Below are 10,000 nucleotides of genomic sequence, written 5' to 3' on the forward strand. Positions count from 1 at the left end.
CACGACGACGAGTATCTTCCTCCCCCTCTCAGCCTCTTCCTCCTCCTTCCTCCTCCTCATCCTCCTTCCTCCTCCTTCCTCCTCCTCATCCTCCTTCCTCCTCCTCTTCCTCCTCATCCTCCTTCCTCCTCCTCTTCCTTCTTTTCCTCCTTCCTCCTCCTCCTCCTCCTGTCCTTCCTCCCCTTCCCAGCCTCCTCCTCCTCCTCGTCATCCTCATCTTCCTCCTCCTTCTCCTCCTCCTCCTCGTCCTCCTCCTCCTCCTCCTTCTCCCTGCCTTCCTCCTCCTCCTCCCCACCATCCTCCCCCTCTTCATCCCATTCCCCGTCTGGCTCCTCAGCCTCTGCCCGCGCCCCTTCCTCGTCTTCCTCATCCTCACCCCCCCTCCCAGCCTTTCTCCCGCTCCTCATCCCCTTCCCGGTCCCCAACTGCTCCTCATCCTCTGGCTTCCCACCTTCCTCCCGCCCCTCGTCTTCCTCCCGCTCCACAGCTTCATCCCACTCCCACTCTGCCCCCCATTCCCCGTCTTCCTCCTGCTCCTCATCTTCCTCCCCCTCCCTGCCTTTCTCCTGCTCCTCATCCTCCTCCCGTTCCCCATCTTCCTCCCTCTCCCTGCCTTCCCCCTGCCCTTCGTCCTCTTCCCATTCCTCATCTTCCTCCCAATCCCTGCCTTCGTCCCTCTCCCCATCATCATCCCATTCCCCATCTTCCTCCTGCTCCTCCTCCTCCTCTCGCTCCTCCTCTTCCTCCCGTTCCTCATCTTCCTCCCTGTCCCTGCCTTCCACCTCCTCCTCATCCTCCTCCCGCTCCTCATCCTCTTCCCATTCCCCATCTTCCTCCTGCTCCTCATCCTTGTCCCCCTCCCTGCCTTCCTCCTGCTCCTTGTCCTCCTCCCTCTTCCCACCTTCATCCCGCTCTGTCTGCCCCCCCATTCCTCCTCTTCCTCCTGCTCCTCATCTTTCTCCCCTCCCTGCCTTCCGCCGGCTCTTCATCCTCTCCCCATTCCCCATCTTCCTCCCTCTCCCTGCCTTCCTCCCCCCACTCCCCATCATCTTCCCATTCCCCACCTGCTCCTCATCCTCATCCTCCTCCCGTCTTCCTCCTCCTCCCTGCCTTCCACCTGCCCCTCATCCTCCTCCCGTTCCCCACCTTCCTCCCCCTCCTCCTCCTCCTCCCCAGCCCCCCATTTTCCCCCCATTCCCCACCTCCTTCCTCCCCACCCCCCCTGCCCCCTGCCGGGGGGGGGGTGATTTTGGGGGGGGGGGGTGGGGTTGGGGGCTGCTCACAGCTCCCGCCCCCCCCCCCCCCCCCCCCATAGAAATGACCCGTCGCGACGTCCCCGGCTTCGCCATCGGCGGCCTGAGCGGGGGCGAGGAGAAGGATCGCTTCTGGCGGATGGTGAAGCTCAGCACCGACCGCCTGCCCCGCGACAAGCCCCGATACCTCATGGGCGTGGGGTAGGTGATGAAGGGAGGGGGGCGGGGGGGGACACAGGACACACACCCAGGCAAAATGTGGGGTCTGATCCCCCCCCCCCCCGTCTCCGCCCCGACAGCTACGCCACCGACCTGGTGGTCTGCGTCGCTCTGGGCTGCGACATGTTCGACTGCGTCTTCCCCACCCGCACGGCGGTAAGAGGTTACGGGGGGGGGGGGGGGGGAGATGGGGATGGGGGGGTCTGGGAGTGCGCGTGGGGGCGGAAAAAGGACCCCCCCCCCCCCCCGACCCCCGACCCCAATTCGTTCCCCGCAGCGTTTCGGCTCGGCCCTGGTCCCCTGGGGTTCCCTGCAGCTGAAAAACCAACAATTCGCCAAAGATTTCCGCCCCATCGACGAGAATTGCGGCTGCCCCACTTGCCGGCGGTGGGTCGGGGAAGGGGGGGGGTGGGGGGGGTCCTTTCATCGTTCTAACCCCCCCCCCTTCCGAATGATTTAGCCACAGCCGCGCGTACCTGCACGCCCTGCTCCGCAGCGAGACGGCCGCCCTGCACCTCCTCACCGTCCACAACATCGCCTACCAGGTTTGGGAGGGGGGGAATTGGGGGGGGGGATGGACGGGACACCCCCGCCTTTTTTTTGGAGGGGGGGGGGTGTCCCAACCCTTTTCTTCCCCCCCCCCCCCCCCCCCAAAAAAAACCCTCCGCAGCTGAACCTGATGGGCTCCATGCGGGAGAGCATCCTGGCCGGCCGCTTCCCGCAATTCGTCCGGCAATTCCTGGCCACCATGTACGGGGGGGGGACGCGCAGGGTCCCCCCTGGGTGCTGGAGGCTCTGGCCGCCGTCGGCATCACCCTCGACTAACGGGGACACCCCCCCGCACAACCTCCGCCATCCCTGGGGGGGGCCCCGTGCCCCGGCCCCCCCCGTTTCTTCCCCCCTGGGGCAGTTTTATCCTTTCCATACGTCTATTTTTATACTTTTTTGGGGGTTTTTTTACTAGTTTGGGCTTTTTTTTTTTTAAGGGGGGGTTGGGAGGGGGGGGGGGGCTGCGGCCAAATAAAGTTTCTTGGTGGGAACAGAGGTTTGGGTGGTTCTGAATGGGGCTGGGGGGGGGCGCCAAATGGGGCTGGGGGGGGCAAATGGGTCTGGGGGAGACCCCAAATGAGTCTGGGGGGGGACCCAAATGGGGCTGGGGGGGGGAGGCCCAAATGGGTCTTGGGTGGCTCTGAATGGGTCTGGGGGGGGGGCGAATGGGTCTGGGGGGGGGGCAAATAGGTTTGCGGGGCCCCAAATGGGTCTGGGGGGGGACCCAAATGGGTCGCGGGGGGGCCCAAATGGGTCTGGAGGGAACCCAAATGGGTCTGGGGGGGGGCCAAATGGGTCTGGGGTGGCTCTGAATGGGTCTGGGGGGGCAAATGGATCGGGGGGGGGGGGCAAATAGGTCTGGAGGGGACTCAAATGGGACTGGGGGGGGACAAATGGGTCTGGGGGGGGGGACACAAATGGGTCTGGGAGGCCCCAAATAAGGGTCGGGGTGGGGGGGCACTTGCCCACGGCGGCGGCTCGGTGGCCCCTTGGTGTGGGGGTGCAGAGGGGGGGGCCTGGGGGTCCCGGGGGGGGGGGGGGGCAGCTGGGGACACTTTGGGGACACTGGGACACGGGAGGGGCTCAGGGGACACTGTGGGGTCCCTGGGGCGGGGGGGTGACGGGGGCTGATGGCGTGGGGGGGGGGACACATGGGGACACCGGACCTGGATCCATCCCGGCGTCCCCTGCGTGGCCCCTGCCGTGTCCCCAACCGTGTCCCCAAGCGGCTGCTGGGGGGTCCCCAGGGCCCAGTGACCCCCCCCCAAGGACCCCACAATGGGGGGGGGGTGCAGGTGGGTGCCGCCCTGGGGTCACCCCCCCGGGGACTCGGGGACAAAGTGGGGGCGGGATCCAGCCGGGAAGGGGCTGGGGGTAAATGGAGGGGAGGGGGTCGGGGGGGGGATTTGGGGACATCGGGGGGGTTCTGGGGGGCCGGAGAGCGCAGCCCCCCCACAGACGGGTCCTGGGGATGGGGACGGGGATGGGGACAAGGGATGGGGACAAGGGACGGATGGGGACAGGGATGGGGACAAGGGACAGGGATGGGGAAAAGGGACATGGACTGGGACAGGGGACAGGGATGGGGACAAGGGATGGGGACAAGGGATGGGGACAAGGGACAGGGACGGAGACAGGGACGGGGATAAGGATGGGGATAAGGGATGGGGATAAGGGATGGGGACAGGGATGGGGACAAGGGACAGGGATGGGGACAAAGGATGGGGACAGGGATGGGGACAAGGGACAGGGATGGGGAAAAGGGACATGGACCGGGACAGGGGATGGGGACAGGGATGGGGACAAGGGACAGGGACGGGGACAGGGATGGGGACAAGGATGGGGATAAGGGATGGGGATAAGGGATGGGGACAGGGATGGGGACAAGGGACAGGGATGGGGACAAGGGACAGGGATGGGGAAAAGGGACAGGGGATGGGGACAGGGATGGGAACAAGGGATGGGGACAAGGGACAGGGACGGGGACAGGGATGGGGACAAGGATGGGGATAAGGGATGGGGATAAGGGATGGGGACAGGGATGGGGACAAGGGACAGGGATGGGGACAAGGATGTGGACAGGGATGGGGACAGGGTCAAGGATGGGGATAAGGGATGGGGACAAGGGGGATGGGGACAGGGACAGGGAAGGGGACAGGGACAAGGACGGGGACAAGGCACAAGGATGAGGACAGGGGACAGGGCCGGGGAGACCAGGGCCACCGCCCTTCCCACAAGTGACATTGCGCCGCGAGACGCGGCGGTGGCCTTTGTCCCTGTCACCCTGGGCCCCAACAGGTGGCTGGAGGCGGCGGCACGACCGGAGCTTCCAGGAACCCCCCAAGGTGGGTTCCCCCCCCCTCCAGGGTCCCCCCCCAGGGTCCAGGTGTCCCCAACAGGCTGTGACACACACCCCCACCCTCCCCCCCCCCCCCCAGGGGTGGCATCTGTCCCCAACCACCGTGCTGGGGGGCTGGGGGGGGCGGCTGAGTTGGGGGGCAGGAGGTTGGATCTGTGGGGCGGAGAGGGTCCGGCAGGGGGCTGGGGGGGTTGGACTTGGGGGTCCTGGGGGCTCCGAGATGTGGGTCCTGGGGGGGGTGACTGTGTTGGGGGTCTCAGATCTGGGATCTGTGGGTCCTTGAGGGGTCCGGGGGCTCCAAAATGTGGGTCCTTGAGGGGGGTGACTCTGTTGGGGGTCTCAGATCATGAATCTATGGGTCCTTGGGGGGTTCTGGGGGCTCGGACTTGTGGGTCCCGGGGGGGTGACTGTGTTGGGGGTCTCGGATCTTGGATCTGTGGGTCCTTGGGGGGTGTGGGGGCTCCAAACTGTGGGTCCTTGGGGGATCTGGGGGCTCAGACTTGTGGGTCCCGGGGGGGGGGGGGGTGTGACTGTGTTGGGGGGGGGTCTCAGATCTCAGATCTGTGGGTCCTTGGGGGGGGGTGGGGGCTCGCCCCTGTGGGTCCGTGTTGGGGGTCAGGGAGCCGGGCCCCTTCCCCTGCCCCCCCACCCCTATTTTCAGCACAACCCCCCCAAAACGTGTGGGGTTCCCCCTACCCCAGGGCGGGGGGGGAAGGCGGAGGGTGTGACCCCCATCCCCTGCCCCACGGCGGGGTTTGGGGGCGGGGGGGGGCCCTGCGTCAGGCGGGGCGGCCGCGGGGAGGAAGTTTGTGGACGGGGTGGGGTGACACGGGGCTGCGTCACACGCGCCCGGCCATTTCTGCCACCCCCGGCCACCCCCGGCCCAGTCACACCGGTGGCCGGCAGGTGAGCCGCAACTGGGAGCCACTGGGAGCCACTGGGAGCGACTGGGGAGGGCTGGGAAGGGCTGGGAGCTGCACCTGGAATGAACTGGGAGCCACTGGGAGCGGCTGGAGAGGGCTGGGAAGGGCTGGAAAGGGCTGGGAACTGCACCTGGAGTGAACTGGGAGCCACTGGGAGCCGCTGGGGAGGGCTGGGAAGGGCTGCGAAGGGCTGGGAGCTGCACCTGGAGTGACTGGGAACAACTGGGAAGGGCTGGGAAGGGCTGGGAGCTGCACCTGGAGTGAACTGGGAGCCACTGGGAGCGGCTGGGGAGGGCTGGAAAGGGCTGGGAGCTGCACCTGGAGTGACTGGGAACAACTGGGAAGGGCTGGGAGCTGCACCTGGAATGAACTGGGAACAACTGGGAAGGGCTGGGAAGGGCTGGAAAGGGCTGGGACCTGCACCTGGAGTGAACTGGGAGCCACTGGGAGCCACTGGGAGCGGCTGGGGAGGGCTGGAGTGACTGGGAAGGGCTGGGACCTGCACCCGGAGTGACTGGGGGCGACTGGGAAGGGCTGGGAGCCGCACCTGAGGGGAACTGGGAGCAACTGGGATTGACTGGGAGAGACTGGAAGCAACTGGGAAGGGCTGAGGGCTGCACCTGGGGGGAACTGGGGAACTGGGAGTGACTGGAAACAACTGGGAAGGGCTGGGAGCTGAACCTAGGGGGAACTGGGAGCAACTGGCAGAAACTGGGAGCGGCTGGGAAGGGCTGGGGAGGGCTGGGAGCTGCACCTGGAGTGGACTGGGAGCAACTGGGATTGACTGGGAGAGACTGGAAGCAACTGGGGAGGGCTGGGAGCTGCACCAGGGGGTAACGGGGAGCAACTGGGAGAAACTGGGAAGGGCTGGGAGCTGCAGCAGGAGGAGTCACGGGAGAAACGGGGAGAGTCGGGCAGGGAGGGGAGCTGCCCAGTGGGGAAACTGGGATGAACTGGGAAGGGCCGAGTGCCGCACCTGATGGAAACTGGGGGAAACGGGGAAAGGTCGAGGGCTGCGATCGCAGGGGTGAACTGGGATGAACTGGGCAGAGCTGGGAGCTGAGCCCGGGGTGGGGGGAACTTTTGGGTGCCAAGTGAGCAGATTTTGGGTGCCGAGCGAGCGGCTGGGTGGGCACCGAGTGGAATTTGGGCGCTCAGCGAGCGGCTGGGTGGGCACTGACCGGTCTTGGGTGCCGAGCGAGCGGCTGGGTGGGTGCCAAGGAGCTGGGTGGGCGCCGAGCGAGCGGCTGAGGTGGGCACAGAGCGGAATTTGGGTGCCGAGCGAGCGGCTGGGTGGGTGCCGAGTCGTTGGGTGGGTGCCGAGCGAGCGGCTGGGTGGGCACCGAGTGGAATTTGGGCGCTCAGCGAGCGGCTGGGTGAGCACTGACCGGTTTTGGGTGCCAAGAGCGTGGCTGGGTGGGTGCCAAGTCGTTGGGTGGGTGCCAAGGGAGCGGCTGGGTGGGCACAGAGCGGGTTTTGGGTGCCGCGTGAGCAGCTGGGTGGGTGCCAAGGAGCTGGGTGGGCGCCGAGCGAGCGGCTGGGTGGGCACAGAGGATGTTTTGGGTGCTCAGCGAGCGGCTGGGTGAGCACCGACCGGTCTTGGGTGCCGAGCGAGCGGCTGGGTGGACACAGAGCGGGTTTTGGGTGCCGAGCGAGCGGCTGGGTGGGTGCCAAGGAGCTGGGTGGGCGCCAAGCGAGCGGCTGGGTGGGCACCGACCGGTTTTGGGTGCCAAGAGCGTGGCTGGGTGGGTGCCAAGTTGTTGGGTGGGTGCCAAGGGAGCGTCTGGGTGGGCACAGAGCGGGTTTTGGGTGCCGAGCGAGCGGCTGGGTGAGCACCGACCGGTCTTGGGTGCCGAGCGAGCGGCTGGGTGGGTGCCGAGTCGTTGGGTGGGTGCCAAGGGAGCGTCTGGGTGGGCACAGAGCGGAATTTGGGTGCCGAGCGAGCGTCTGGGTGGGCACAGAGGATGTTTTGGGTGCTCAGCGAGCGGCTGGGTGAGCACCGACCGGTCTTGGGTGCCGAGCGAGCGGCTGGGTGGGTGCCGAGTCGTTGGGTGTGTGCCAAGGGAGCGTCTGGGTGGGCGCAGAGGGGGGGTTCTGGGTGCCGAGCGAGCGGCTGGGTGGGTTTGCCCAACCCGCGCCACCGCTCTGAGGCGCGGCGTGTCCCCGCAGGCGGTGGCCGGAGCCATGAAGCCGAGCCTGCCCCTGCTGCTGCCGCCCCTCCTGCTCTCCCTGGCGCTGCTGGGGCTGCGGGTGCAACGCTCGGAGGAGCCCCTCACCACCCCGGCCCTGCCCCGCCGCGTCGACGGGCAGCACGCAACGGGCACCGCTTTCCAGTGGCTGGAAGACCACGGCAACGCCACGGCCACGCCGGCGACCACCCGGCACCCGCTGCAGCCCCCTTACCCCCACCCCTACCGCTTCCTCCTCAACGAGCCCCACAAGTGCCGGGAGCGGACGCCTTTCCTGGTGCTGTTGGTGGTGACGGAACCGGGGGACACGGCCGGCAGAGAGGCCATCCGGCAAACGTGGGGCAACGAGAGCTCGGTGCCGGGGGTCGCCATCCTGCGGCTCTTCCTCCTGGGGGTGCACCCGGTGTTCGGGCGCGAGCTGGGGGCGGTGCTGGAGGAGGAGAGTCGGCTCCACGGAGACCTCCTGCAGCAGGATTTCCTGGACACCTACAACAACCTGACGCTGAAGACGCTGATGGGGATGGAGTGGGTGAGCAAGCACTGCCCCAACGCCACCTACGTGATGAAGGCCGACCGCGACGTCTTCCTCAACCTGGGCTACCTGGTGCGGCGCTTCTTGGTGCCCCCCAAGAAGAACTTCATGACGGGTTACATCTACCGCAACACGGGGCCCATCCGCCGCAAGGCCTACAAGTGGTACGTCCCCCGGGAGGTCTACCCCAAAAACACCTACCCCCCCTACTGCGGCGGCCCCGGCTACGTCTTCTCCGGGGATTTGGCTACCAAAATCTACCAGGTGGCTCAAACGTTGCCCGTCATCAACATGGAGGATTCCTTCGTGGGCATCTGCCTGCACGCGTTGGGCATCGGCGTCACCCGCAGCCCGTGGGGCGTCTTCAACATGCACAGGATCCAGTACGAGAAGTGCCGCTTCTCCCGGCTAGTGATGGTCCACCACTACCAGCCCCAGGACCTGCTCACGATCTGGCCCGATTTCCAGCAGACCAAATGCCCGAGCTAGCCGCAGCTGGAGGGCTCGGCTGCGACGGCAACTGCTGGCCACCACCCCAGCATCCCGCAGCCCAGGTGCCACCATGCTGGGACCTGCTGGCCACCGGAGCATCTCCTGGCCCCAGTGGCCAGCACCCCTGTGCCAGCACCCACTAGCCACCGGAGCATCCCCCAGCCCCAGTGCCACCATACTGGGACCCACTAGCCACCAGAGCATCCCCCAGCCCTAGTGACCAGTACCCACTGGCCACCAGAGCATTCCCTGGCCCCGGTCACCAGTACCACTGTGCCAGGACCCGCTGGCCACCGGAACATCCTGTAGCCCTGGTGGCACCATGGTGGGATCCACTGGCCACCACGCCATCCTGCAGCCCCAGTGTTGCCATACCAGCACCTGGTGGCCACCAAGCCATCCCGCAGCCCCAGTGCCGCCATACCGGGACTTGGTGGCCACCAGGCCACCCTGCAGCCCCAGTGCCGCCATACCGGCACCTGGTGGCCACCAAGCCATCCCGCAGCCCCAGTGCCGCCATACCGGGACTTGGTGGCCACCAGGCGATCCCGCAGGCCCAGTACCACCGTCCCTGCCCTCCACCCACTCTCTGGCCAGTCTCTGGCTCCTGAGCAGCCGCTCGGGGCCGGCTCCAAACCTCGGGTCTCTCGGGGCCCCCCTTCCGCCGTCCCTGGCCGCACGGGGGCCAGTTCCCCCCCCCAGAATTGAGCCACCAGCTGGTGCCCAGGGCCCAGCCCCTCCCCTTTATTGCTCTTTTTACTATTATTATTATTAATATTATTATTAATTATTTTTGCACCCAGCCGGGTGGTCGGGGACCGCGCCGTCGGCAAAGCCGGGCCCGGCCTTAACTTATAAACCATTATTTATAATAAAAGGGCTAGCAGCAGCCGGACCAAGCTTGCCCACCGCCTCGTCTCTCCCGTCGCGGTTGCCCATCGGCACCCAACCTTCCCGCCGGGCCGGGAAAAGGGCTTTGCCCTCACCGAAACGCCGGCTCCGAGCCCGGATTCGTTCCGGCCGCTGACTCAGTGCGGCAGAACAAACGCCAGCTGGGCGCTCCCGGCTCCGGGCGGGAAAGAAGCAGAAACGCTGGCACAAAGGGCAAACTTTAGGCAAAACAGAGGGTGCCGCGGCCGAGGAACCGCGGCTACGACCGCGCGGGCGCACGCCCCGGCCTGCCCGGTGCTCAAGAGGCAGCTCCGGGGTTATTTCTGGGGGGAAAAAGGGTCATTTTATCGCTCAAAACCCAGCTGCGGCGGGGGTTTGGTTTTAAGGGATGGCATCTGGCATCCGAGAGGTGCCGGGCCATATTGGTGCCGGGATATTTGGCGGATATTCCCGGCCTGGCAAATGCCGCTTCACCTTTCCCAAGAAAGGCGAGGGAAGGGAGTTGCCATCTACGGCTCGGGTTTATGACGGTTTTGAGGTGTCGGAATTCAGTTTTATGAGGGTTTTTGAGGAGTGTCGGGGTTCGGTTTTAT

The 10,000-nt window shown here is 66.4% G+C and overlaps 2 protein-coding genes across 2 annotated transcripts in view; both read left to right on the forward strand.

The window, feature by feature from the left end:
• QTRT1 (queuine tRNA-ribosyltransferase catalytic subunit 1) overlaps window positions 1-2,433 on the forward strand; it is a 7,310-nt gene extending 4,877 nt beyond the window's left edge. Inside the window, 1 exon segment of the mRNA XM_074567098.1 lies at window positions 2,244-2,433. Coding sequence (XP_074423199.1) covers window positions 2,244-2,297 — 54 coding nt within the window. The 3' untranslated portion in view covers window positions 2,298-2,433.
• Window positions 2,434-4,195: 1,762 nt separating this feature from the next.
• On the forward strand, window positions 4,196-9,404 carry LOC141734835 (beta-1,3-galactosyltransferase 2-like). The gene is made up of 2 exons (XM_074567043.1): window positions 4,196-4,366; window positions 7,473-9,404. Exon 2 carries the CDS (start codon window positions 7,488-7,490, stop codon window positions 8,511-8,513), a length of 1,026 nt encoding a protein of 341 aa, XP_074423144.1. The 5' UTR covers window positions 4,196-4,366; window positions 7,473-7,487; the 3' UTR covers window positions 8,514-9,404.
• Window positions 9,405-10,000: the final 596 nt, after the last annotated feature.

Source organism: Larus michahellis, chromosome 25, assembly GCF_964199755.1.
Source record: "Larus michahellis chromosome 25, bLarMic1.1, whole genome shotgun sequence".
Lineage (NCBI taxonomy): Eukaryota > Metazoa > Chordata > Aves > Charadriiformes > Laridae > Larus > Larus michahellis.

Bases quoted from the DNA above. Each gene is read 5' to 3' on its own strand.
- LOC141734835 (XM_074567043.1), top strand. From the start codon at position 7,488: ATGAAGCCGAGCCTGCCCCTGCTGCTGCCGCCCCTCCTGCTCTCCCTG.